The 26522-nt window shown below is 44.1% G+C and overlaps 1 protein-coding gene across 1 annotated transcript in view; it reads left to right on the top strand.

Annotated features, from left to right (window-relative positions):
• malrd1 (MAM and LDL receptor class A domain containing 1) overlaps positions 1-26522 on the top strand; it is a 92553-nt gene that overhangs the window by 14474 nt on the left and 51557 nt on the right. The window contains exons 8-27 of the mRNA XM_029254858.1: positions 673-762; positions 1062-1167; positions 2422-2577; positions 2717-2817; positions 3400-3573; positions 3677-3797; positions 5594-6019; positions 8012-8137; positions 8731-8883; positions 9668-9773; positions 9965-10332; positions 11547-11986; positions 16040-16127; positions 16475-16654; positions 16739-16892; positions 17836-17992; positions 18624-18734; positions 20681-20894; positions 21757-22004; positions 22629-22914. Of these exons, the coding sequence (XP_029110691.1) occupies positions 673-762; positions 1062-1167; positions 2422-2577; positions 2717-2817; positions 3400-3573; positions 3677-3797; positions 5594-6019; positions 8012-8137; positions 8731-8883; positions 9668-9773; positions 9965-10332; positions 11547-11986; positions 16040-16127; positions 16475-16654; positions 16739-16892; positions 17836-17992; positions 18624-18734; positions 20681-20894; positions 21757-22004; positions 22629-22914 (3805 nt within the window). The remainder of the gene's footprint in view (positions 1-672; positions 763-1061; positions 1168-2421; positions 2578-2716; positions 2818-3399; positions 3574-3676; positions 3798-5593; positions 6020-8011; positions 8138-8730; positions 8884-9667; positions 9774-9964; positions 10333-11546; positions 11987-16039; positions 16128-16474; positions 16655-16738; positions 16893-17835; positions 17993-18623; positions 18735-20680; positions 20895-21756; positions 22005-22628; positions 22915-26522) is intronic.

A 26522-nucleotide genomic window follows, 5' to 3' on the forward strand; every position in this document is an offset into this window, starting at 1 on the left:
GCATAACATGTAAGGTTACTAGGTGTGCTAATGTGAGACTTTTTGTATGTCAGGTTGGTTACATGGACAAGGCAGATAAAAAGTACAAAGCAGGAAGCGATTGAAAAAATGGTGCAAAAAAACAATGTGTGAAATAATATTCGCCGCCCGAGGTCTCCTTTGAACTGGCAGGACAAACCTGTATTGAAGAGGCTAAATGAATAATGAATAATTACAAAAGGCTGTTATTCTTCTCATGGATTTGATCTTTTCTGCTCGGTTGCAGGTGCTTTGAAGCCTCGGTGACGAGGCATAAACAAGATTTAAAAACTGGTTTATTACAGATCCGTAAGATTTCACTAGAACTTTCCCATCACAGGCAGGCGGTCTGTAGCTCACCTCGCTTCTTTTCTCGTCAAGCCATAAAAGAATCCTTCCACGGAGGAGTTTGATATTCTAGAAAGTTCCGCAGCAGACAAAGAAAAGTGACAGAAATTGTACAAGTAAAAATATAATGGAGTAAGGAGAATAAAAGACAAAAAATGAATATAATGCAATATCATGGAAAGTAATATAACAAAGAGTAAGTAAAGCATAATTAGAAGTAAATTATGATAAGAGAGATAATGAGGAATAAAGATGACAAAGAAACACTAACAATCTGCACAGATTTTCCAACCCTTTTTACTGTAGGGAAACCAGGTTTTGTTCCACGGCGACCAAGGAAAAGAGGACATGTGGACGGGGGTCAACATCCCGCTTTCTGGCCAGGAGGAATTCGAGGTAAACTGCTCTGCCGCGCTCTGAAACCTGGCTTGGGTCTCGACCCCATGTGAGATCACGTCAGGTGGTGTGTTCACAGCCCGAGAAGTTCTCAGAGTTCACAACGTCATTCTTGCAGTTTGTAGAGGTGAATGAGCAGTGAAAAAAATATTTTATTTTACAATTGACATTATTGTTATTCTTCAGGGGATCTTCTCTACGATGACATTTCCGTTGAGAAGAAACCTTCACACACATCCATGCTTTTGGAGAACTCGCTCTTTCCTTTTAGTGTCCAGTTTTGTCATGCTTTCCTTCAGGTTGTTCTCGAAGGCCGTGTTGATGGTGAGATGGCGTTCTTGGCCCTGGACAGCGTCCGCTTTGCTGACTGTCCTTGGTTGACCTTGGGGAGCACAGCACTACGGGGTGGGTGTGGCCTCCATGACACTGACATTTATTACTTTGGCTGATGCTTTTTTCCAAAGCGACTTATCATGTTAAGCCACTTATAATTATTTAACCATTCATACCTGGATAATTTTTACCACAACACTTCAGGGTAATTACCTTGCTCAAAGGTACACCAGCAGCAGGTGGGATTTGAACCCATGACTTTCGGATCCAAAGTTAGTAACTCTTATGACCACGCACCCTTATGTCGATGAACCTTGATCACTTCACTTTGAAAATATAACTAATAACTTATAACCCCCTGGGTGTCTTTTCAGCTGTAAAGACAAACTATTAGAATACCAGGATATAAAAAAATCTTGGAAAACACTAGTAGTGTTTAGTTAAGATAAATATGTAATGCTACATATATATTTTATTTCTGAGCAGTTCTGCACTCATGGTACAAGTCATTCTAGGAGTCTCTGCGCACTCGTGTGTGTATGATTGGATGCGTAACAAAACACTTTGCCACGCGATGACCGAGTGTGACGCTCCTGCATTTCGGTGCCCTTTTGGGGGATTATTAAAAAACTCCAGGGTTCATAGTCGGAGATCATCGCCTCGATCTCCTTGTAACAGACTGTTCACTACATGCCCTTGGGCTACCCTGTGGGGAAGACCTGTATATTCAATTTCTAAATCGTTTGTCCACAGTACTGGGACTGCATCTATCTATCTATCTGTCTATCTATCTATCTATCTATCTATCTATCTATCTATCTATCTATCTATCTCATATTTTCTTTAATTTATCCAAATTGACTAAAATTTTATCTAGGTGAATATTTTACTGGGCCAGTTGAAGTCATTTACACTGGTTCAGGCTGAGCACACTCACCTCCCCAGTAAAGGACTAAAAGGTACAACAGCAGAGCCCCTCATGGGAAGTGAACCTGTGACATTCAGATTTCAGGTCTGCGTCCTAAACAACTGCCTTCTGTCCAATTCGATATGTCTTTTGTCCTCTGGATCAAAGGGGCTGTCAGTCAGAACGCATGTGGAATAAAATATAAATAAATTTGCGAGAGAGATTGCTGGCAGAATCATAAACCTTATTAATACACGTCGAGTCTAATATTTCAGGAGCGCCGTCCTCCGGGAGGTCGTTTTTGCTCTGTTTTGCTGTCGAGCGTCCTTCGGCAACGGGGGGGCCTCCTCCTCGTGAGCCTCGCCGTTTTCCCGCTGGGTGCCCTGTTCCTGAAGAGCCCCGTACGCTCCCGTCTGCAGAGGGCACAGCCTGCGCGGCCGCCTGCTCCTTCGAGTCGGGCTGGTGCCACTGGGAACCTCTGGGCTGCGGAGATCCAGGTTGGAAGCGAGTGGACGGCCGTTCCGGTGATTACCCTGGAGCCCCCAGCGCAGACCATACGCCGGGCACTGGAACTGGTGCGTGAAACCCCTGGCAGGAGTGATAAAGAACCCTAATATGTGATTGAAGCCTGGGTGTCATGAATTGATACAGTGCATCACACACTCCTACTGGTCCCTCAGTGTTCTCCTGCGTTATTTATTCTTTTACCACCAGGGTCCTTCGCTTTCGTGGGAGGCACTGCCAATCACTCTGCTGTGGCAGCGCTTGGAAGTCCAGTCCTGATTAAAGTTCCAGAAGCCCCGCCTCCTTGTCAGGTAGGACTCGCCCCTTTGGCATTATTACGAAAGTATCTAACCTGGGGCGTGGGGGCTGCCCTGGGAGGAGGGCAAATTTTGTCTGGAAAAATTATTTAATTGTTGATTTAAATTCATTCGTTTGCATTGTTGATATTCAGTAGTATTTTTAGACTATTGTGGTTATATTCCTTTAAATATAAATGCTTGGGTGTTTTTAAGTCTAATGACTATAAAGGAGACAGCTTTATGAAAATGCAAAGCAAATGTGATTTTGACCAATTTGACTGATCTTGTACTGCTGGCTAGTTGGTGATTTTATGTATGTTTCTTTCTGATAATTGGTAATCTCTGATGGCCTGTCATTTATGTACAGTTATGTGAAAGTGTCATTTTAATGAGAGAATGTGTTGATGTTCTTTTTTCTTAATGGTAATTCCTAAATTTATGGCATGGAGCATGAAGTTTTTGTACTTGGGGTGCTGGTTGTACTTTGAGCTGTGTTAAATACTTCATTATTGTTTAATAAATTTGGAAAAAATTCGAACAAGATACTGAGATGTCAGTGACTCGTCACACTGCGTCTAATTTTGGCCTCCGTAGCTGAGGTTTTGGTACCAGTTATCCGACGGGGCAGAGCTGAGAATCCTCACTTGGACCACCCTGGGAAAAGACTTTGCTCACCTGGCCAGCCTTCATGACCCCACTGGTGCATCTTGGCGGTACCTGGAGGTTGACATAAAGTTGGAAGGTCCTGAAAATAAGATGCCTTTCCAGGTGGGCTGAAAATTTCAAGGTCTTGTGGAGCACGGTGCCATGTTACCCCAACAATATGATCAAAGGAGAAACCTGCTGTTGAATTCTTGTTTCCGCACTTCAGCTGGTGCTCCTAGCCTCCTTGAATGGGAAACTTGCAGCAGTGTCCTTGGATGACATCCAGGTGACGCCACCATGCTCCCTGGCTAATGTGTCCCTTCCCATTCCTGGTGGAAACATCTCAGGCAAGTGCAGGCCATCCCAGGCCATTAAATACTGTGTTGCGTGTTGATACCCAGCATGCCAATCAGATTTTAACTGGGAAAAACTGACATCATCTTTCTTAACCTATTTCCCACTGATGCTGCAAAGTGAGGTGATCAGTCAGATTTGCAAGTCTTTTCTACTCTCACTGGTAACTTGTCCAGTAGTCCTTTTGGAAGTAGCATTGACGAAATGGCACGTTCTCAATGTCGATGAGTCTAGCGGGTCCAGTGAGACCAGCAAGGTACACAGTTGATTATGAAAGTCATTAATGATGCCCTTTATTTAAATACCAACTGTGCCTGAAGGTGGTTAATTACATGTGTCGAAATGAATTTGTAGTCAGATTAAGCTTGACGAGTGGATGCATGGCATGGAGGATCGCGGTTTGTATATTTTTGTGTAGATCCTTGGGATGTAGATCTTTGGGATGTAGATCCTTGTTGTGTAGATTTGTTGTTTGTAGCTAATTGTTGTGTATCTCCTTGTTTTTTTCGATCCTTGGTTTCTAGGTAAATGGTTTATAGATAGGTGTTAAACTCCTCGGAATTTAGATCTTTGGGATTTAGATCCTTGGTGTGTAGGTCTGTTGTTTTTAGCTCATTGTGTATCTCATTATGTGGATCCTTGGTGTGTAGGTACAGAGTTTGTAGATAGGTGTGTAGCTCTTTGGGGTGCAGAGATCTTTGGTGTATACATCCTTCTTGTGTAGCTCTTTGGAATATAGGCCCTTGGAGTGTAGATCTATGGTGTGTAGATCCAGGTCTTTGGGCTCTTTATTGGGAACTGCAGAGTTGAGACTCAAGGCCGCATGACTATTTCACCTCTGGCACGACAAATATTTTCTGCTGTTTTGCCCTGATCCTGTGATTGGATCAGACTGCTTTCTGCCTCAAGAGGGGAGACGATTGGGTGCAGACCTAATCCTGTAAGGATTCTTCTGGTTTGTTTCCACTTTTTGTATTTACTGCTACCGGTGTTCAGTAGAACACAACAGCCCCCAGGAGAGCGAATTTTTTTAGCTGGGCGAGAAGTGAAAAGTGCTTTGCTCATCTTGCTGGAAAGCAGCACCAGGCTTGTTTATGAACCTCTTCTATCAGACCAGGGGTCATCACATTCTCCTCAGCTGAACTGGGCCATTGCTGCTCCCATGCTGGAGAGCTGCTGTTAGGGTTTCATAAGAGAGATCTGAGAGATTGCATGTGGACAACAGCAAAGGGATGTTTTATTCATTATGGGTAGCAATTAGTGATTGAACATTTGTAAATATATGCATTTATAAGAGTGGTGTTTCAACGCATGTGAGTGATGGGCACAGAAAAAACAAACACAAAAAGAGCCAAATAATATGTGCAGGTGAACAACAAACTAAGTGTTTTATTCATGGAAGTGTCAAACGGTGAGACGAATAGGTGAGAGAGCAGAGGACTGGCTGTATTTCTGGGTGTGTCTCTTCGGGTGTGACCAATAGAGACACTGATTATTTGAGGGTGTGTCTCCATATGTGTGTGACCAATAAAGCACACACACACGCACATACACACATTGACCGAAACCGCTTATCCCAAGCGGGTCGCGGCGAGCCGGAGACTAACCCGGCAACACATGGCGTAAGGCTGGAAGGGGGAGGGGATACACTCAGGATGGGATGCCAGTCTGTCACAAGGCACCAACATTATTTGTGGGTGTGTTTCTTTATTTGTGTGACCAATACATAGGGTGCATATTTTTCTTTTAAACTTTTCACTCTTTATTCCTGTCTCCCTACCTTTTCCAGACTGCGGCCCCATAATGCTCTTCACCAGTGACCCCTGCCCACTACATGTGTCGGTGGACCTTGATGGACACGCCCTAGTCACCAGAGTCAGTGAGGGCCAGGACGCTGTCTTTGCCCTACTGACCCCTGGTCTGCACCAGGGCCTGCATGGCTCTGCCTCCCTGCAGTGGGCAGCCAATGCCTCCCTCTACCTGCGCCACCCTGCCTCAGGGGTGGGCCCCATGACCGTGGGGGAGGTCACGGGTGTGGGTACCATCATGGCATCGTTCTGGATGTCCAGAGACAAGTGGATGCCTGGGTCAGTGACCCTGGAGGCGGTCACTCTGCCAGGTCACTATATACACCAGAGGGGTGGGGCGGTCTGGGTTGCCGCAGATGACAAGACCCCAAGCTTCCGGGAGAGTGCCAGCTGGAGAATGATCCCCGGTAGGTGCTGTCATTTTTTGGCTGCACGCACTGATTTGTTGGCACCGCAGCTGAGAGGGTGCGTCTGTGATGGGCAAGGCAAAAACGATATCGAATTACTTAGCAGGCGCTTTTACCACAATCTGTCGCATAGCTAAACACTTGAGAGCAGAAGACTGTATCGAAACTGACACACATTATAGTTTTATGTTTTATTCATTTACTTGTTGAGCTACAGACGAAAATGAGCCTGCTTGATGCAATTTGCTTAAGAAAACTGCGGGCGTTTAACTGCGGTGTGTGTTTGCTCTGCCCTGGAATGCCGTGTTTGGAGTGATTGGAGACACTACAATAATATCCTATGAGTGGCACTATTTTAAAGATGAAAACTGCACAAGCTAAGATCAGCTGCGTGACTTGGGCCAGGACATGGTGCAGCGGTCTCTTTAGGACTGTGATTTTTGCAGCTGAAGGACCTGGGTTCAATTCCTCTTGCTGTACCATCCATGATGAAGGTAGTTACCCTGAACTGAAACAGAAAAAAAGCCCTCAGAATAAATGAGAAAATTACTGCGGGTAATTTAGGATGAAAACCCAATATTGTAAGCTGCCTCGGAGAAAAGTTTTCAAATAGAAAACATCAAATTAAAGGGCTGGCAAACAAAAAGAGAGAAATCGTCCTTTTTAAAGCACACATATGGGTTTCTCCAAGATTCCTGAAAGGCTACAGAGATCCTTCCTGCCTTACGCATCTTCAGCTGATTGCTTCCTAGACCAGCATGGAGCCAAAAAGGAGATTCACTTTAGGATATTAGAACATGCACAGATCGAACCTACATTACAAATGAGTAACTAAACAAATTAGTGAGTGAACAAATAAACGATCTTTGCTTGATTCCTCATGAGAACACATCAGGAAGTTAAAGACTGATTTTAATAATTTTTTTCAGTATTTGGCATATAATTGTATAGTAAAATTCTACTTCAATTTGGTGGAGCATCACCATTATGTTTATTGGTATTGATCCAAGCTTGATACTCGCTTTATCGGTTTGCTGCTTTTTCAGCTGGGCCTGTAAAGGGGATGATGTCAGCGACATCCCTCCTGAACCCGAGTTAGTGGTAGTAGTGAAAAATATAAAAAAAGGGCAGCGGGTGGTGTAGTGGTTAGAGCCAGCGCTTTAATCGAGTTCTCATCCCACATTTTGCTGTAGTACAGTTGATCATAAAACATACCCTGAAATGATGCAGTAAAAACTGCCTGGTTCTATCAATGAATAAAGCTTTGAAATTACGGTAATTGCAGAAACCTAGTATTAAAAGTCACAATGGATTAAAGCGTCTGCTAAATAAGCACATAATATAATAAATAGTAATAATATAATAAATAATGATAAAATGATAGTAAAATAGATTTTTTTTTCCATGTGACTGACTTTTATTTTAGAAGGCTGGCTGCGACCGGACTCATAGTTGGGAAATAATTAAAATTATGAGCTGTGGAATGTGCTAGAGATAAAATCAACAATTGTACAGAACTGTCCTTTATTACACCTGGGTTACTGTGTCCCATTGGCACTAGTTGGGACGTTGCTGCACACATGGCAAGACAAGATTCTCTGGGAAAGCAGAGAGGGGTACAGGGCATGTAATTCATGGGACTGTACAAAGTCACTTCTGTATCCCAGGATTCCAAGAGACACTTGGTTAATAATGGGGCGGATAACGTGTCTGTTCCAGCTCAGCCATCCTGGTCACCATGTAGCAGGTGCAGTATGGATCTCACCGGATGTTTCATGATGTTTAACTGAATGGAAGAGTTCAGGTCTCAAACCTGTGTCCATGCAGCTTACTAGACGAAATTGTATCAACAACCTGCTGAAGGAATCTGGTGAAATCTTACCTCACATTTACAATGATATCCTGTATGGAAGCACTGATTTGTATGGTGTGTGTTTTTTGTGTATGTGCAGTACATAAAATTCCACTTTCTTTTTCCCTTTCTTCTTCTAGTGCCCCCTCCGCCACTCCCCTGCCCTCCCGATTTCTTCCAGTGCCGCACCGGAGAGTGCATCAGCGTATGCAAAGTGTGTGACTTCACGGCTCACTGCCCTGGTGGAGAGGATGAGACTCATTGCCGTGAGTAGAGATCTTCTAGGGCAGTTGTTCCCAAACACATGGATGCAACCTAAAAGAGGGTCACAGGAAAGTCTTAGAAATGACTTTTACGTTACCATAAGTTAGGCAATCCCAAACTTATAAGATGTAACAAAAAAAATGGAGCAATACTGAGTAGCACTGAGAAAATCAGTGATTGTGAAAGAAAATCTTATTTTCATCTTTTTTTTTTCTGATTTTCTAAAATTTCTTTGAAAATCAATGTTGTTTAATTCACTAAAACCATAGTAATTAACACAACAAATCAAAATAATTGGTCATGAACACTGCACCTGGCCACAACAAGATTATATCTGGCATCATCACCAGAAAAGTTTGGGAACCAGTGTTTAAGGGTGTGTTATGGGACCTTCTCACACCTTGTCTCCAAGTGTGCTTCTTCAGGACAAGGGCAGTCGGTAAAAGGAGTCATGTTCTAAGATGCAATTCGTTAAAGGTGTCTACCCTGCTTTGTACCCATAAGCCTAAAACTGTGTCATACCCCATAAATCCCACTGACATTTGGATAGTGTTATCCAAGGAGCGTTATAACAGTGCCTGTGCCTTTGTTGCAGCTGAATACTGTGACTTTGAGCGGGACCCATGCGGCTGGTACGAATTTGCTGCTGGAGACGGCTTCGACTGGGTCAGGAGCTCGGCCGTCGCGATTCCCCCTGAGTTTCAGGGCAAGACCCCACCGTGGGACCACACCATGAACTCCGCGGAGGGTAGGTTGCCTAACAGATGTGCAAGTGTACATTCGTGCTCATTACTCACTTTCCAATGACCTACCAGGTTAGAAGTTTATGACAAATGTACTGGACTGTGGGACAAGAAGATCCCTACTTAGGATTTATGGACTTTCTCGTGTATTCTGGAAATCTTAGGCTGGCTAAGGTATAGGAGAGAAAGGAATCAGAACTGGACCTTCTGTCTCTCCAGGACAAGTCCCTTCTCACTGTCAAACAGGGTATTAATTAGGGGAGTCATGCAACTGTCTGTTTGACAGTAATTAGGTGTATGTCTGAGGGTGGGTCGGTTACCAGCATGAAAGTAGTCAAGGTAGGTATTAGGGTGTGTGTGTGTGTGTGTGTGTGTGTGTGTGTGTGTGTGTGTGTGTGTGTGTGTGTGTGTGTGTAATGGTAACGTGTTATGCTTCATTCTATTTTTGTGTTCTGTAGGCTGTGTATGTGTAGGCTCTGTCTTCCAACATGCCACAAAGTTACTGTGTTTTACGCGTTATTCACTTTCACAGTAGAATATGTTACTCAAGTGTCAAACAGAAATGCTCATTCTTGGTCTTAAGCCAGCAGTTAGTCACAAGTCAAAATCTTAAATCCAAGTGAAATCAGCAGCCAAGGTAGGGCTCAAACCCTCAATCCCCAGTTTGACACATAAGGGCACACCCTGATAGGGTTCAATTCTACACCTCTCAAAGCCCCTCGATGGAGATCTTGAACTGTGTCTTGAGCAGGGAAAGTACTGCTATGTCAAAACCCTCTGCTTTCCCAGGACATTTCATGTTTGCGCTGAAGAACAGGACCAGGTTGGCCCAGAAGGCCATCCTCAGGAGTCCTAAGTACAGCCAGGCTGGCCCTGGGTGCACCATCACTTTCTGGTGAGGAAATAAATTTGTATACAAAAAAGCAAAACCAGAAGGACCCATCCTTAGTTTTGATCCTAAGAACAGTCCAGTTCCTTAACCATGTTTGTCACACGTAGACAAATCATGTTTTCCTGCTCTGTACTCTTCTCCACCATGTGCATCTTGAATGAAGCTTTGAAATCATTGCTTAAATGTCCACCCAGGCACTACAACTCAGGCCATTCAGTGGGCGCAGCAGTTCTGTACCTGCTTGTCGAGGGCATGGACAACATCACGATGCTCTGGCGGACACTGTATGATCAAGGTGACCAATGGCACAACGCAACCGTGCACCTGGGCCGAGTCGCCAGGCCCTTCCAGCTCTCCCTGTCCAAGCTCAGCCTGACCTTCTTTGATGGCATCTCTGCCCTGGACGATGTTGTCTTCCATAATTGCTCCCTGCCACCGCCGGTCCAGGAGTGCCTTGGGGAAGACCGCTTCCACTGCACCAGCAGTCGTGGCTGCATCGCCCGGTCATTGGTGTGTGACCTGGTGGATGACTGTGGGGACGGATCTGATGAAGAGGGCTGCTGTGAGTGGCCATGCCTGACCTTCAAACCTCTCCTGAGGACACTGACCCTTAATCATTGGTGTTTAACCAATTCTGCCTACTTGGATCATATGGGACTTTTACCTGGTCATGTTCCACTAATCTATGATGTTGCTGCTCATAAGGTGCAATGACTTACATACAATACTTGTCAAAACTTTAAGTACACCTACGCAACTTGGGAAATAACTGTATGGGTTGAGCTGGACAGAATTTCTAGTACTGTTTGCCTATTATGTATGACATCTACTTCAAAATTTGTTACTACAGACATCCCTCGATTTACAAACTCTTTTTTCAAAATTTTGGGGTAACGGTTCTAGGCTTTTGGATAAATTTCATTGTACAGATTTTTTTGATCCCTAATTCAATGTCCAAAAAAAGTTATGCATCGACCAAGTGAAGCAGAAGTGCAACAATGTACCATTGTCAGCATGTCAGCATTCAGATCTCTCTGTCTGCTGGTGTGTTAGAAATGTGAGAGTGTTGTTTTAAGAGAGTGGGGCGTTATGGGAGGTGTATGAAATTCCATGTGAGTGTCTGTCTGCCTTATTGGGTGTGTTATTCAATTAATTGATTATGCAGACAACAGAACAATTAGCAAAAAAATATTAGCTGGCTTTCCAGGTATGTATGAGCATTTTAGCAGCACAGAGCAGTTTTAGAAAGTTGTTCATAATAAACACGACATGCTCAGGGGATCCCTGCTTGATTTATTGCTCATTCTGTGGAAAACTTATCAGTTAAAAAGAAAAATGTGAAATAACCTGGAGCAGTAAGTGAGTAAATGCGTTTTTTATCACGCCGAAAACATGGGTTGAAAGTTCAGCTGAGTGTTTTACAGTGTTCTTGTGATATTGCAGAAAATTTGTTTAGGGATTTGGATGAGTTGGGAACGCATTATTATTTCTCCTCATTTAAAATAATGGAAAATAGGTTTGTCGATATTCACTCCACTTTCAGAAACATTAATTTTGCACGTTAAGGGATTCCTGCTTATGGTTAATGCACCACTTTAATTGTTATTTTTTGTTAAATGCATTTGAATGGACATCCACCATGTCCAATTCCTTTTATGATTTAATGTACTTGGTCAGTAAATTTCTTATTTGCTCACATTTGCTACTAATATGCATCTCTCTGGGCCAGTTACACCTACAGCGGTTAAGTGACCACGGTTTTTTGCGGTTCCACAGCTCCAGATCTGCAGTGCAGCTTTGAAGAGGGCCTGTGCAGCTGGACGCAGGAGTTGGAGGGTGACGTGTTCGACTGGACCCGCATCCAGGGCCCCACGCCCACACCCGACACGGGACCCTGGCGGGACCACACCCTTGGCCACATCAATGGACATTACCTCTTCATCGAAGCCTCTTCCCCACAGGAGTTTATGGACACAGCTGTGCTGGTGAGCCGCGGTTTCCTACCCACCACCAAACCGCAGCCCCCCAGTTCTGACACCCGCAACTGCATCTTCCGCTTCAACTACCACATGTATGGAAAGCATATCTTCCGCCTGGCTGTGTTCTTGCGCACAGCTGCCAGTGGGCGAGGCCAGACGCTGTGGGCTCGCTACGGCGACCAGGGGAACCTTTGGCACAGGCAAGAGCTTGTGATCACCAGCAGCCAGCCCTTCCAGGTAATTCCAGCCCTTTAGGTAATGCCATATCTTCAGCACATCTTCATCAGCCTTACCCCAAGTTGAGGCTTTTCTTAGTTACTAAGATTCATATTATAGTGCATTTTAAAGATGATAATAAAGCACATCACAGGATTTTGACTCCCACTATATTTTACATCAGTCACTTTAAAGGCATGTACTTATAGCGCTTCTTAAAAGGCTGCAAGTATGGAATTAAAATGAGCAGAGAAACACGTATAATTTGCAGAAGTGTGCTGCTCCACTCCAAAACTGATAATGGTGATGAATCATTGATAGACTGTCTACTGCTATTTAAACTACTGTCTTCCCTCTCCTTAGGAAGATAATAAGCTCCTGAAAAACCATCTGTTGGGTGAATTCTCATACCTTAATTTTGTAATTACTGTTAGTTTCAAAGGCAATTTTTTTGTGTTTCTGAATTCAAAATTAATAGTAATATCACCAAATCCCATTAAAATCCCATGGGGATCACTGTATTTATTCTCCTGGGATGTTTTTTCAATTTACTTCTAAGAAGTTGTTCAAGCTCCGCCCCCGAAACATGTTAAGACATTTAAAAGCTTAGAAAGTTCTTTGTCATTTGCATTAGGACCTAGCATTGAAGCATTTGCTGTTTGGAGGTGTACACAAAAATATGTCCCCTTCAGTGAACAGAAATTAAGCGCTGGTTCTCAGAAGGATATAAATACACATTTCTTTCACCATCATGTTTTGGAGGTAATTGGCTTCCATGCTCTCGTGAATAGAACCAGGTGGTAAAATCAGAGAGAGATATCATTTTATTACCTTATTCTTTACATAATTACTCTTCCACGTTGTCCTTACAGTTAACCACGCACCCTTCACGTTGAGTGACGATGATAATGGTGATAATCCTGATGATGATGATTTATTAGTTTTCCTGTCAGAGGTAGTACATTAGCCTATTTGACCTTCTTGCAAACACACATTGTAATGGTTTCATGGATCATTTACATGCTGAGTGCCTTCCAAAGCTTGACTGTACTTTAACCTTTCATTGTGCCCTGAAGAAGCATTAGCAAGGAGAAAGCAACCACATTTCCCATAGTTCTCATAGTACAATGAATGGTAAGTCCAAGCTGAATAGTATGAAATTAATTTCCTAGTAGGATTTGCGTCTGACTTTCCAATCTCTGGGTTTATTGGCTCAAGTTAATTACCTGTCCTACTAAAACTAATACATCTTCCTCTAAAGAAAGAACTGAGCTGCAGTGAAACTCATAATGCCCTATACTTTTTTCAAAAATGTCAAAGTATTGCCCAGAAAATTACCCAACTGTATAAAAAAATTAGGTAAATCACTGTAAGAAGCTTAGCGTACAAACCTAACATTATAGGTTTGAACAAAAGCACCAGTAAAAAATTGTTACTACTAATAATTATATTTTATTATTATTATTATTATTATTATTATTATTATTATTATTATTATTATTGTTGGAGTTGATGCATCATGGGAGCAGTTCAACAGAGGCTGGATCCCACCTAATCTAATATTTTCCGTCTTGATTTTGTATTTATATCTCTTCCAAGATCCCCATCCACAAGTCCATTGTCTGGTACAAGAAGCCTCCGTAGCCTTCGTAAATATTTGCTTTAGCTACTTCTAATTAATTCCGTGCCTTTGATCCATCGCAATGAAATTCCTTACCAACTCTCCGAATGTCTGCGTTTTCCTTCCTCGGTTTCCGTGAGTGTCAAGGAGGCCACGTTCCTTCAAAACACCGAGAAAGCGAGCTGTGGGCGGATTAAGTTTTGCGTTTGACGTCTCTAAAAAGGGATCTAATTCTTTAAATACCTAGAAATACTCTAATGATATTATTGAGCCACCCGCTGACTTTCTGACAGCACGTTGTGTGACAGAGCTTGGTAATTCTGGTTTCGTTTTGTTTACGCTCCAGTTAAAGTGAATCTTTGCTGAACTCCGGGTCTTCAGTGAAGTCTAACAACAGAGCCTTGCTTTCCGCTTGGAAGAACTGCTTTCGGTTTCCAGCATGATTCGAGCGCACCTGTTGGTATCCGACGGTGCCAGGCGTCCCATAGAGAGACCCTTTTTTACTATGACATCAATAAAAAGTACTCCTCTTATGGGCTTTTTTATGCTGCTGGTTGCCTTCCACTGAAGTCATATCCGAAAATAACTGCACCTGCAGCTAAAGTACATGGGATGCGAATCTCTGCCAGCATCCCTAAGCCCACTGGCAGGCACATACAGCCCAAATAGTCCAGTCCCCCTGGAGGGTCCAGTCCCAGTGGCTGGCTGTTGCCAAAATTGCCCTTTTATTGGCTCCTTCTGTCAGCCAATCAGGGACTTAATTAAGCAATTGCCCCGCCCACTTGGGCAGACGATTCAAATGCATGAAGATCCACCCCCTGCTGTCGAGTCCACACTTGAGACGCATCTGTTAATTACTTGGTTTCTCAGCTTCCAGCCAGAGATGACATGTGGTCACATGAAGAACATCCTTTTACTTACAGGTCTTCTGAGACTTTCGGATCCCTGAGGGGAAACCAAAAAAATATATAAATACCTATTTTCCATTAATCTTTTCACTCAGTGTTCCCTGTTGCTAAGGAACTGGTGACGGGACATTATTATGTGCTTTGCAGGACCGTTTGGACAGCACAGCCGACACTCCTTAGCATTTCATTTATAAAGGTGGACCTAAAATATAACTGAATTGAAAAATCTGCAGGTGTCCAATAAACTGCTGTCTGTCAGTCTCAGCATCAACAGCTACAATCCTGTATCCATGTATCCCGTAGGATATACGTACACTTGTATACACTCCAAGGAGACCATCTCTGTGCATCACACAATCTGCACTAGCATACACCATTCCATACACAAATTTATGCTTATGCAGAATCATTCTTGAGTATTCAAAGTACAATAACCTTAGTCTCATTGTTTGTGTTTCTCGTGAGACCTCTGTTATACACCCCGTGATTAGAAATTGTTCTCGCTGAACAGTGAACGAAACACATCTTCTGACTTTACTGTTGCTGAATCAACACAGCGATGCTATTTTGGGGTCAATTACAGGCTGTCTGCTGGAGGTCCAAAGCAGTGCTGCCAAAGTATGCTCTGAGACCTCGCACTGCATCTGCGGAGCTTTCTAGGCTCTTTGAGAAACGGCGGGAATGTTGAAATGTGTCGCTGTTGGGGCTGGCAGACAGCGATGGCATCAAACTCAGAGCAAAGGGGCGTGAAGCATCATGTACCGAAGGATCTACTTCGGGGTACTGATGTCCTCCGTTTTACCACAGCTGTTTAGTCTGCACTCCTACTGTGAAAGTTCTCAGGCACGATTAAAACCTTGCTTTCTTTGTCCTTTTAAATCTACATCTAGCATTAGGTTTCACTCCCCAGGTGGTGTGGTCAACCTCATGTCAAAATTAAAACCTTGTGGCACAGTGAGTAGTGTTGTGGTGTGAAAGGGCATGGGTTCGATCCCTGCTCAGTCTGTGTGGAGTTTGCATGTTCTCCCTCTGTCTGTGTGGATTTCCTCCAGGTGCTCTGGTTTCCTCCCACAGTCCAAAGACATGCTGTTCAGGTTCACCCATAGTGTGTGAGTAACAGAGAGAGAGAGTGTGTTCCACTTATGTACGGATGAGTGACCCAGTGTAAGTAGTGTATCTAGCAGTGTAAGTCACCTTGGCGAATAAGGTGTGTGGGCTCATAACACTACACAGAGTTCATTGGAAGTCGCTTTGTAAAAATGTGTCTGCTTAATAAAGAAATGTAAAACCACCATGATTTTGTTTGTACACCAAGCTACATGAAATTATTTTCCAGTTTATACAGCTGAGTAATATTTACTGTATCTGCAGCAAGACTGGAGATGCAAACCCAACTCCAAGCTTCCCGTATCACTTTCAAATGATGGGTGTTTTCAACTTCAACTGCAGCTTCGACTACAGTTAATCCACACTGGTGCGTCCCAACACTGAGCCACTGGACGGAAAGATGATTTGGTTTTTCCGGCTCTTTGACTCTGTTGCCAGATTCTGGTGGAGGGCATGGTGGGCGACGACTTCAATGGAGACATCGCTATTGACGATTTGTCCTTCCTGGATTGCTTTCCATACGATGGTAATCACAGCTGTCTATGACAGAATCAATGCATTTTTATTGGTGCGTTTCACATAAAATTACATAGATAGATAGATAGATAGATAGATAAACCTATAACACTGTGCCAGAGGTTTTGATATTTTGGGGTTTAGGAATTACCAGGTTCTGACATTTTCACGTGAAGTAAACTTTTCATCCCCTTTTGTTCTCAACAATGTTTTTTTTGGTCAAATATCATAACTGTCTAAACACAGTCGAAAAGCTTTGGCAACAAATACTTCATGCGGTTTTGCTGCTTTGAGTTTGCTCTCAACCAATGGGAAGAGAATTTGACCTTTGACCTCTGTGTGTGTGATGTTTTAAAGGAGAATTCCCCTCGCCGGGCTCCACTCCGTCTCCAGTCACTGTTCTGCCGTCCACGAGCATTCCCCACACGTGTGCCAATGGACAGATGGTGTGCGCCACCACTGGGTACTGTGTCGATCTGGCCAAGAGGTGCAACTTCCATCCGGATTGCCCCGACGGTGCGGACGAGCTGGATTGCGGTGGGTATTGGTCCACCCCACTCCAGTCTCAGCGTGACTATTGTCACTCTGGCATGGATCTGAAACCCTCCTCCTCTCCCACAGTGAAGGAGCGATGTGATTTCGAAGGGGGTGACACTTGTGGGTGGTACCGCAGCTGGTCCAATGGCTCCCTGCATGTGTTCCGGTGGTTTTCAGGTCAAGGCCAGTCCATTCATCATGGGGAAGAGTACCACCGACCGGCCAATGATCACACCCTGTGAGTTGACATTGCCTTTACAGGTCATGGCTGTCATGAGCTGGGAGTCTACAGTCTTTACACAGGGATCAAGAAGCCTTCTTCTCATGCTCAATGCTAAGGCATCGCTAGGTCCATTCTTCTGTCATCATTATGGTCCTGTCCAGCTTACTGAAGAGAGAATCCCAATTGCAGTGTGCAAATGTCTAAATTCTGTCTGCGTCCATCGACTAACTGCTTACCAGCACTATGAGTGACTTCTTCAGTAAAAATAGACTTACAAAGCAGGTGATCATTTGATTATCATGGTCATTTGCGATAAAAGTGATGGCTCTGTCAGCAAAGCCCTGATGTTCCTCAGATGGTCATGTCCACAAAGCATGCTCTCTCTGCGGAACGCGTCCCATCCCAAACTCCCCGTCCTCCTCCTCCCAGCAGAAGGGATGATTGAACTGCCATATGGCTCATTAGCCAACTCCTCATCGTCTGTTCACTCTCGCGTCACCTCTGAGACACATCGGTGAGGATGGCCCGGTAGGGAATCGCACACCATGCAGCCAGGCCTCGGTGGTGAGACTGATTGCTCGCGGCAGGGAGAGCATGCGATCCACATGAACTCAGTGAAGTTCCGCACGGCATCGGGACTTGGATCCGGGTGTGAATAGGCCCTTAGTGTTGTCTTGCCTGCCGTCTTCCTCTTTTTCCCACAGCCTCCAAACCCCACCTCATCCAACTCCTGAGGTAACCTATGATTGGCACTGAGGGGGGCTCACAGGGCATCCTGATTGCTATGGTAACAGTGGGATGGAGTTTACTTGAGCAGGGTTCCATTTCCTGTTCTTGCTACCTCATATGACCACACCGATTTAACTTTTCTTGCTGCTTTTGGACTTTCAATGTGCTGTTCTATGGTAAAATCAAATAAAACACAGTAAAAAGGCATCCTGTTACCATCCTATCCCAGAGGCACCCCCAAGGGCTGGTACATGTATGCCGACAGTTCCAACGGAGGTTATGGCCAAATCAATGACCTCCTGACCCCCATCATCTCCAACACGGGCCCCCGGTGCACTTTAGTCTTCTGGTACCACATGAGTGGCTTCACAGTGGGAACACTACAGGTGAGTTCGTTTGGATTACGTCACTCAATATTTACATCTGATTGGCTGTTTTGGTGCATTGTTTCTTTTTGCCGCTTCTGACTGGCTACCCTTGTTCATTCTTTCCTTTTACTGCATCTTATTGGCTGCTGCATCTCAGCGTTTATTAGCTACATTTCAGCAATTGCGCCATTGGACTGTTTATTCCCATGCCTGTATCGCTATTGTATAAGAGCGTTTATTAGCTGCATCTGTTTGATGATTATCTTACATTGCTTATTAAATTTGCAGGCTTGCTCATCCACAATGATTTGCATATGTAATTAAAAATCATCTATTAACATAAATGGATGGAAATTAAAGTAGTTATAGTTGGGTGTCTTTCTCAGGGCACAACGGGCCTCTATCTTTGCATCGGATGCTAATTTACCATCCTGGCTGTCATGTTGTTCTCTGCTACTATGAGCTGTATATGCCAAAGTTGCCTGTGTTTGGAGACCCTGTATTGCAGCAAATTCCCTCAGCTGAAAAAAGTTGCTTTAGTATAGAATGCTGCACAATGTAGGCAAAACGTTAAAAAAAGACATACAGGAAATTAGCAGTAGAGAGGACAGCGACCATAAAGCGTCTTTTGTTGTTCTGCCCGCCCCAGGTGTTGAGCAAATTCGGAAGCAAGACCCACGAGCTCTGGTCCCAGAGTGGCAACCAGGGCTACCTCTGGAAGCGTGGAGAAGTCTTACTGGGAATCCATCACAACTTCCAGGTGCATCTGCTGGGCCAAGTACCTTCTACCTGTGCCAGTAGCTTCTTGCCGAGTGCCGGTGGAATAATCCGGAACACGCTGGGCGTTCTTCCAAGACAGTTCAAGCTAGCCAAATAACTACTGTAAACATACTGATAAAAAACAACATTGTCCAGATGGAGTAACTCTTATCTCTCATCCCCTTGGAAAATCATGATGTTATCATTCTTTTCCAAAGCAAGTTACAGTGTTAGCTTTGTACACTAAGCTGCTTACAATGATTTACTCATTTTTACAGCTGGGTAATTTTTACTGATTAATTCAGAGTAATTACCTTGCACAAGGGTACTACAATGGATACTACATTCAGTTTTATTTCAATAGGGGCAGCTCTAACCATGGCGCCATCTGCTGCTCTGCTGGTGTTTGCAAAGTCATATCTTCTTGTATTAGTTTGGTTTTTCTTCTTTTGGTCGAAGTAGTCAGCGCTAAACCATGATTCTGCCCTTTAATGACGTAATGAAATCATCGAATACATAAATCTATTTTTACAGTGCTTCAAACAGAGGCTTCCTCCTGTTTTGCCCTTGAAATGGCATTTGACTTTTAGCGCTTTAATAAATTATACAGATATTTAATTATGGCTATAACTTCTTGCCCATAAGTAGTCAAATATAACTTTTCAGCAATATGGTTTAGGAAGCATGGTAGGTTATGATGGCAGATCGCTGTTAGCCAAGCCACACAAACACCGATTCTTCTGTTTCAGTCTCGGTTTTAAATACTGCATTACTGCCTCACAAATGTAAAAAGGTTGTTTCCGTAAAGTTCACCTCAACACGATAACAAAGAATACGTGAATTACTGAGATGTGTTTGGAAAAACCTTGACCTTTGTAACGCCCGCTCTTATATTCATTAACATTTCTAGGTGTCGGGTGATTCCTTCAGATGCAGAGGTTTGTGTCAGAGATGTGTTGGAGAAGCACTTCTTGGTAGCTGAGATGCCCTTATTCTCTTCGGTCTGATAGGATCACACAGCTCACTCAAAGTCACTCTTTTTATAGATGGAAACAATTCTCTGATTGAAAAAGTGCACTAATAAAGCAATGACCCCTGATGTATTACCTTTACATATTTTTCATACAGAAGGACTTTGATTTTATTGTGGGCCAACAGGTGACGTAGTGGTTCGAACTGCTGTTTCTAGACTTGGTGGTCTCAGGTTTGAATCACACTTCCTTCTGTGGTACACTTGATCAAGGTACTTACCCTAAAACTGTTCCAGTGAATGCTGGCCAGCTGTACGGATGAGTAAAAGATTGGAAGTTCTTTTAGAGTGAAGTGTCAGCTTAATGAATGAATGCAAATGAAATACCCTGCGAGTCTTTATACAGGCACATGGTAAGACTGTGAGTTAGTATAGTAAAGTAGGTGATGTAGGAATTAAAACTGTTGCCTTTCACTTGAAAGGACCCAGGTAAAATTTCACTTTGTGCTGTTGTACCCTAGTTTAAGGTGATTACCCTGAACTGGTACAGTAAAAGTTACCCAGCTGTGTAAACGGGTAAATGATTTTAAGCAGCTTAACGCTGTACTTCATTTTGGAGAAAAGTATCAATAAATGAATGAATAACTTAAAATGATTTTTCTACATGGTTCTAACATGAAACATATTGATGCTACAAGATGCTAAATGGGGCAGCTGATAGTGTAGTGAGTAGCATTTCTGCCCTTAGGCACAAAGGTTGCAGGTTTGAATCCCACCTCCAGCTATAGTACCCTTGAATAAGGTAATAACCCTAAATTGCTCCAGTAAAAATTACCTAGCTGGGTAAATAACTGTAAGTAGTTTAGGAGAGAAGTGGCAGATAAATGTTCATCTGTAGCAAATGACGTCTGTGATATTGTTAGGGGTCTAAATACACCTGAATAGGTGTAGCATCACACTGTATCCATGTGTTCCAGGTGATTCTGCGGGCGAAGCGCGGCATCAGCTACCTGGGCGACGTGGTGGTGGACGACGTCTCGTTCCAGGACTGTGTGCCACCGCAAGCTCCCACGGGGCCGTGCACGTTGGAGGAGTTTGCCTGCGCCAACGGCTACTGCATCCCTTCCGAGCACCTTTGTGACTTCATCGACGACTGCGGGGACTGGTCTGATGAGAACCCCTACATCTGCAGTGAGAGGCTCTCTCAACCCTGCAAACTCTTTCCTTTCCCCATTCAGATGTTGCAATACATTCCCATTATACGGGTGGTCCCCGATTTACGAAACCCATCGTAAGTCGAAAACAAATATAACGAACCTAATACACACCTTTGCGTGACAGACTGGGAGATGCGGATCGCTGTCGCTGCCCAGCATCGCGAAAGAATATCACTCCGCATATCGCTTTCCCGAAAAAAAAATCAAAATTCAAAATTCGAAGTATGGTTTCTACTGAATGTCTATCGCCAGCTCACCATCGTAAAGTCAAAAAAATTGGAAGTCAAACCATCGTAAATCGGGGACCACCTGTATTTACATGTATTAATTTAGCAGATCCTTCTCTCCAAAGAGGCATACATGTATCAGCAACGAATGAAGAGCTTTCGAAACAGACACGGGACTATCAAAACACAGCTCATTTGTTCGATATCATAATGTTGCTGGTGTTCACATCCCTCGGGTAGCTCCATATAGAAGTGACATTGAAAGAGAAAATAGATACTTGTAGCAGACAGTGTTGGGCTCACTTTTGGAGCTGTCAAGAGATCAGGAGGGAGGTGGGTGTAAAAGCAATGGGTTTGAAACCCTTCTTCAATGCTGGGAAGGATTCATCAGCTCTGAGGGACAGGGGGAGATTGTTCCATCATATGATATCTCTTCCTCAGCTGAAATATAACCCCCATCCCTCTTCCTAACTCTATCTATCTATCTATCTATCTATCTATCTATCTATCTATCTATCTATCTATCACCAGTACACTAGCCCCTAGAGACTCAGTGTTTTACCGGTATGGAGTGTGTAATCCAAGGTTTTTCTCACCCTCATTCACCAGTCGGCTTCAATGGCCGCTGCAACTTTGAGTTCGACCTCTGCTCCTGGCACCAATGTCAGCATAATGACTTCAACTGGCTGACCAAGGCGGGCGGCGCCTCCATGGGGGGCACGGGCCCCTCCACCGACCACACCGTGAGAGACCCCTCGGGCCACTACATCTACCTGAAGAGCTCCTTCCCGCAGACAGAAGGGGACATCTCTCGGATTGTGAGCCCTATGTTGAGCTCGAGGAGCCGGCAATGCAAGGTGACGCGGATGCAAGTGCGCACACACACGCACGGACATACATCCTCAGCACGCACTCCCATGCCTGAGACTCTGTGTATCCCTGGTGTGTGTGTGATCTGTCGCTCAAGAACTTTCGGTATTTTCCTGCCACTGATGAACCAGTGAGCAGTGAGTTTTAGACAAAGTAGTTAAAGACCATGGGTTCAAAGGTGAACATTTCAGGTCTCAGTAGGGATCCTGCTGTTGTACCTGTGAAATAATCGTCCACAGCCTTGTGTTTGAAGCGATGGGTCCTATAGTTCAGTGTTCTATCCTGTATCTTTCATCAAAAACTTACTGGAGTAATTATAATCATTCCATATTCCACATGATAATTATTGCAATGAAATGCAGCATTTACTCATTTTGCAGACATACATTTAAATCCAGGAGTGCAAAATATAGCAATTATATCAGTTATGTATCAGAATTATATTTCAGCAATTATATAATTTACATTTTCTGATATATGTTTGTTTAACGGCTGAAGCGTTATACTTCAGCCCCTCCCACAAGTCTTGATCTTGCAGCTTCTCTTGTCATGGAGGCAGTTCCTTAACCGCCACACCACCTTTTTTCTCCGTCCCTCTTCTTGACCCCCAGGTTGTATTTTACCTCCACATGTCTGGGGACGGGGTTGGCACGCTCAGCATCATGTTAGGGAGGTCCCCCCACGATCAGCAGCTGCTGCTCAACCTGACGGGTGACCAGGGTAACTACTGGCAAGGCCACGAGGTCCCGCTCTCTTCCACCAAGGACTTTCAGCTTGTGTTTGAGGGCAAGGTGGGAAAGAGGGGAGATATCTGCCTGGATGACATCACCTTCACCCGTGGCTGTCTGTTGTCCTCATCCCCGGGGCTTTTGGAAGCCATGCCCCCACCTCCTTCAGGTGCTCCCCTGCTCTGCCCCCTTTCATCTTAAGGATGTCCTATGAGGTTCAGGGCATAATTATGGTTTCATGTTGGATTTGTGACTTGTAGCCGACTTGTTCCTCCAGAGCGGCTTACAGTGTCGAACTGCAGCTCCATTTCTCAGATAGTTAAACCTGACCTGCAAAACAAATTAATTTATAATTACTGTAACTCACACACGCATTTTCTGAACCGCTTGTCCTATACGGGGTCGCGGGGAACCGGAGCCTAACCCGGCAACACAGGGCATAAGACCAGAGGGGGGAGGGGACACACCCAGGACGGGACGCCAGTCCGTCACAAGGCACCCCAAGTGGGACTTGAACCCCAGACCCACTGGAGAGCAGGACGCGGTCCAACCCACTGCGCCACTGCACCCAATTACTGTAACTGTAAGGATAAATTATAATTTATCTTTAATTACTAAAGTTTTGTGGCATTTTTAGAATAACGAAAAACAAATTCCAATTTTATCCAGGATACTTCTGATTTTACCAGGCTTAACAAGTGGGATAAGTGTGTGAAGACAATTTTTTTTAGCTGGATCTGTCATTATGTTGAAAGCCAAGATGGACATTAGAAGCAGAAAACTTAATCACTTTTGGTAACTGCTTGTCCTGATCAGGGTCACAGCAATCCAGAGTCTATCCCAGAATTACTGCAAGCAAGGCTATGGGGAGGTTTACCCTGGAAGAGGCAGCAGTCCATCACAGGGTAGCCACACAGCCTCACAATCACAAACACACACCCACACACACCACACACAAATTTGTGTCACCAGTTTACCTGAACTACATGCCTTTGGACTGTGGGAGGAAACCAGACCACTCTTGTGACCCACACAGATATGAGGAGATCATACTAATTATTTTTACACTGAGCTACTTACAATGATATACCCATTTATATTTGTGTGTAATTTTATTATATCACCAAAGGTATTACAGCAAGCCGTTTGAGCCCTGGTCCCTTGACTCCAAGGCAATAGCTGTCACCCCTGTGCCACCCACTGGGTCAGTTTCATGTGCTGTTTACTGAAAGGAATGTGTTTTGAGTGACCCATTGTAAGTAGTGTATCTAGCAGCGTAAGTCACCTTGATGAATAAGGTGTGTGGGCTCATAACACTACACAGAGTACATTGGAAGTCACTTTGGAGAAAAATGTCTGCTAAATAAATAAATGTAAATGTAATGTAAAGGAGGGGGCGCGGTGGTGCAGTGGGTTGGACCTGCTCCTGCTCTCCAGTGGGTCTGGGGTTCGAGTCCCGCTTGGGGTGCCTTGCGATGGACTGGCGTCCCATCCTGGGTGTGTCCCCTCCCTCTCCGGCCTTACGCCCTGAGTTGCCAGGTAGGCTCCGGTTCCCCGCGACCCCGTATGGGACAAGCGGTTCAGAAAATGCGTGCGTGTGTGTGCGCGTGCATGCGTGTGTGTGTGTGTGTGTGTGTGTGTGTGCATATGCATATGTTTTGATTACAACAATAAATTTGACCTGTACACACACTATGTAAGAAACACATCTAAAATCATTTGTTACAGTTACTATTGTCTACAGGAAAAAATCTCTAAGACATTTTTTTTCAGATCACAGTTGTTTTTTTGATGACAGTGACTGTCAGCATCAGTTTGCCAAGCTTGTTGGCCAGCAGGTGGCATTTTGGTTGGAGTTGTTCTCTTACACTCAGAGGACCTGGATTCAAATCTCCTTTCCTGCTGTTGTGCCCTTGATAAAGGTACTAACCCTGATTGGATACAGTAAAAATTATTCAGTTGTATAAATGGATAAATCAGTGTAAGTCGCTTGGTGTACAAAGCTCATTGTAAGCTGCTTTGCTGGAAAGATAAGATTTCAAATTTTGCTCTAAGAGGAAATGCTGTCCCAGAAATAGTGTGATTTCCTTGGCAGGAGCTTGTCTTTTGCCCAACTTTCATGCAGTTTGTACTTGAAGGCCACCGTACCTTCACCCCCCTCAGAAATATTTCATAACCCCATCGTTCTTTTTGCCTCGCAAGCTTCTTAGGTCTGTTGTGTGCAGTATGCCACTTCAAGGGCTGAAGTCCCCTTTAGAGTAAATGAATTAATTCCTTTCAGTTACTCACCTTTACCCCAGATTACTCTGTAGGGTTTGAAGAAGAAATGAGTGTTGGCAGTTGCACGACAACCCTGGTGATCTGCAGGTCATGTGTTCACTCCAAAACCTGTGCATATTCACCTTCTTTGAAATTCCTTTTCCATGTCCACCACCAAGACACACACACACACACACACACACACACACACACACACACACACACACACACACACACACAAAGCCCAGACTCCTCAAAGCACTGCTCCCAGCAGAGCCAAACTCAAATCGTTTAATGCAAATCTCAAAGATGGATAAAACATCTCCCCATAACATGTCCATCATGTTGCCTTCAAATTTGTTTGTTTCTAGAAAAAAGCAGAATGCTGGGCAGTGGAAATACGCTCATAATACTGCTATTAATAGATACACTAAGACTCAGCGATATTCATGCTTAATGTTGCTCCGGCCACAATGAGGATGTACTATTAGACCTCCAGTTATCTGTCACACACCACAGCGCTGATGAAAAATGAAATCACCAAGGCAGTTATTTGGTCTGGATCTTTCTCTATATGATTGAGTGGAATGGTAAGGCAAAAATGTCTCCTTTAGGCCACAGAATTGCAGATTGGTGTTTGTTTTCCGGGCCTGTAAAGGACTGTGGGATATCCAGGTATGCATCCATAGCCTTGGGCATACTTAATTTTTAGGGGTCTGTTAAAGACCTTTAGGAGAGTGTGGGCCAATGGATTTGGAGTATCTCATCTTGAATGTTTATATGTCAGTCACAGATTCCAACAAATAAATTAAGTCATGGACAGACAGACACACACACACACACACACACGCAATGTAGTCCCCTTCTGTGTGGTGGTATTGAAATAAGTCGCAGGCCGACATGCATAGACACACTATACACTGGAAGACAGTGAGGTGAACACACACTAAAACACATAATATTCGTATCCATTTTAAACAATAGTCCTATAGAAATGACTAATACACAGTGCACTATATTTTGTATGTATTATAACACTGCATTTCCATACCCTGAGAGACAATAATCTGAACACACACTGAAATACACAATATTCTGTTTTACTGTTATAGAGATGACTAATGCATTCTCATACAGATTGCCCCCCCCCCCACACACACACACACATTCTCTCATACACAAATGGGTATACAATAGTAGGGAGATGAGTAGTACCCCTCCATCCCCCAGGGTCCACTCAAAGGGATTGGTGACCATGGCAACAGCAACCCCTCTCTGGAGGAATGCATTTGGCCATAGACGCAACAATACCTCTCTCTGGGACCCTTGAGACCCTTGTCACACTCCCTTCGGTAAAATCCTCCCAAGGGACCCCTCATTTACTTTTAATGATCCCCCAGTCTGCGCATCATTGCCACACGAAGGAGTCCATTCCTTCAGCCAGCTGCAGGTTCTACTTTGATAACCTGCACTGCTGGTCAGACTCCAGTGGTCCCAGGCTCTTGCAGTTCCATGCCC

Source organism: Scleropages formosus, chromosome 9 (genome assembly GCF_900964775.1).
Source record: "Scleropages formosus chromosome 9, fSclFor1.1, whole genome shotgun sequence".
NCBI classification, from domain to species: Eukaryota; Metazoa; Chordata; class Actinopteri; order Osteoglossiformes; family Osteoglossidae; genus Scleropages; species Scleropages formosus.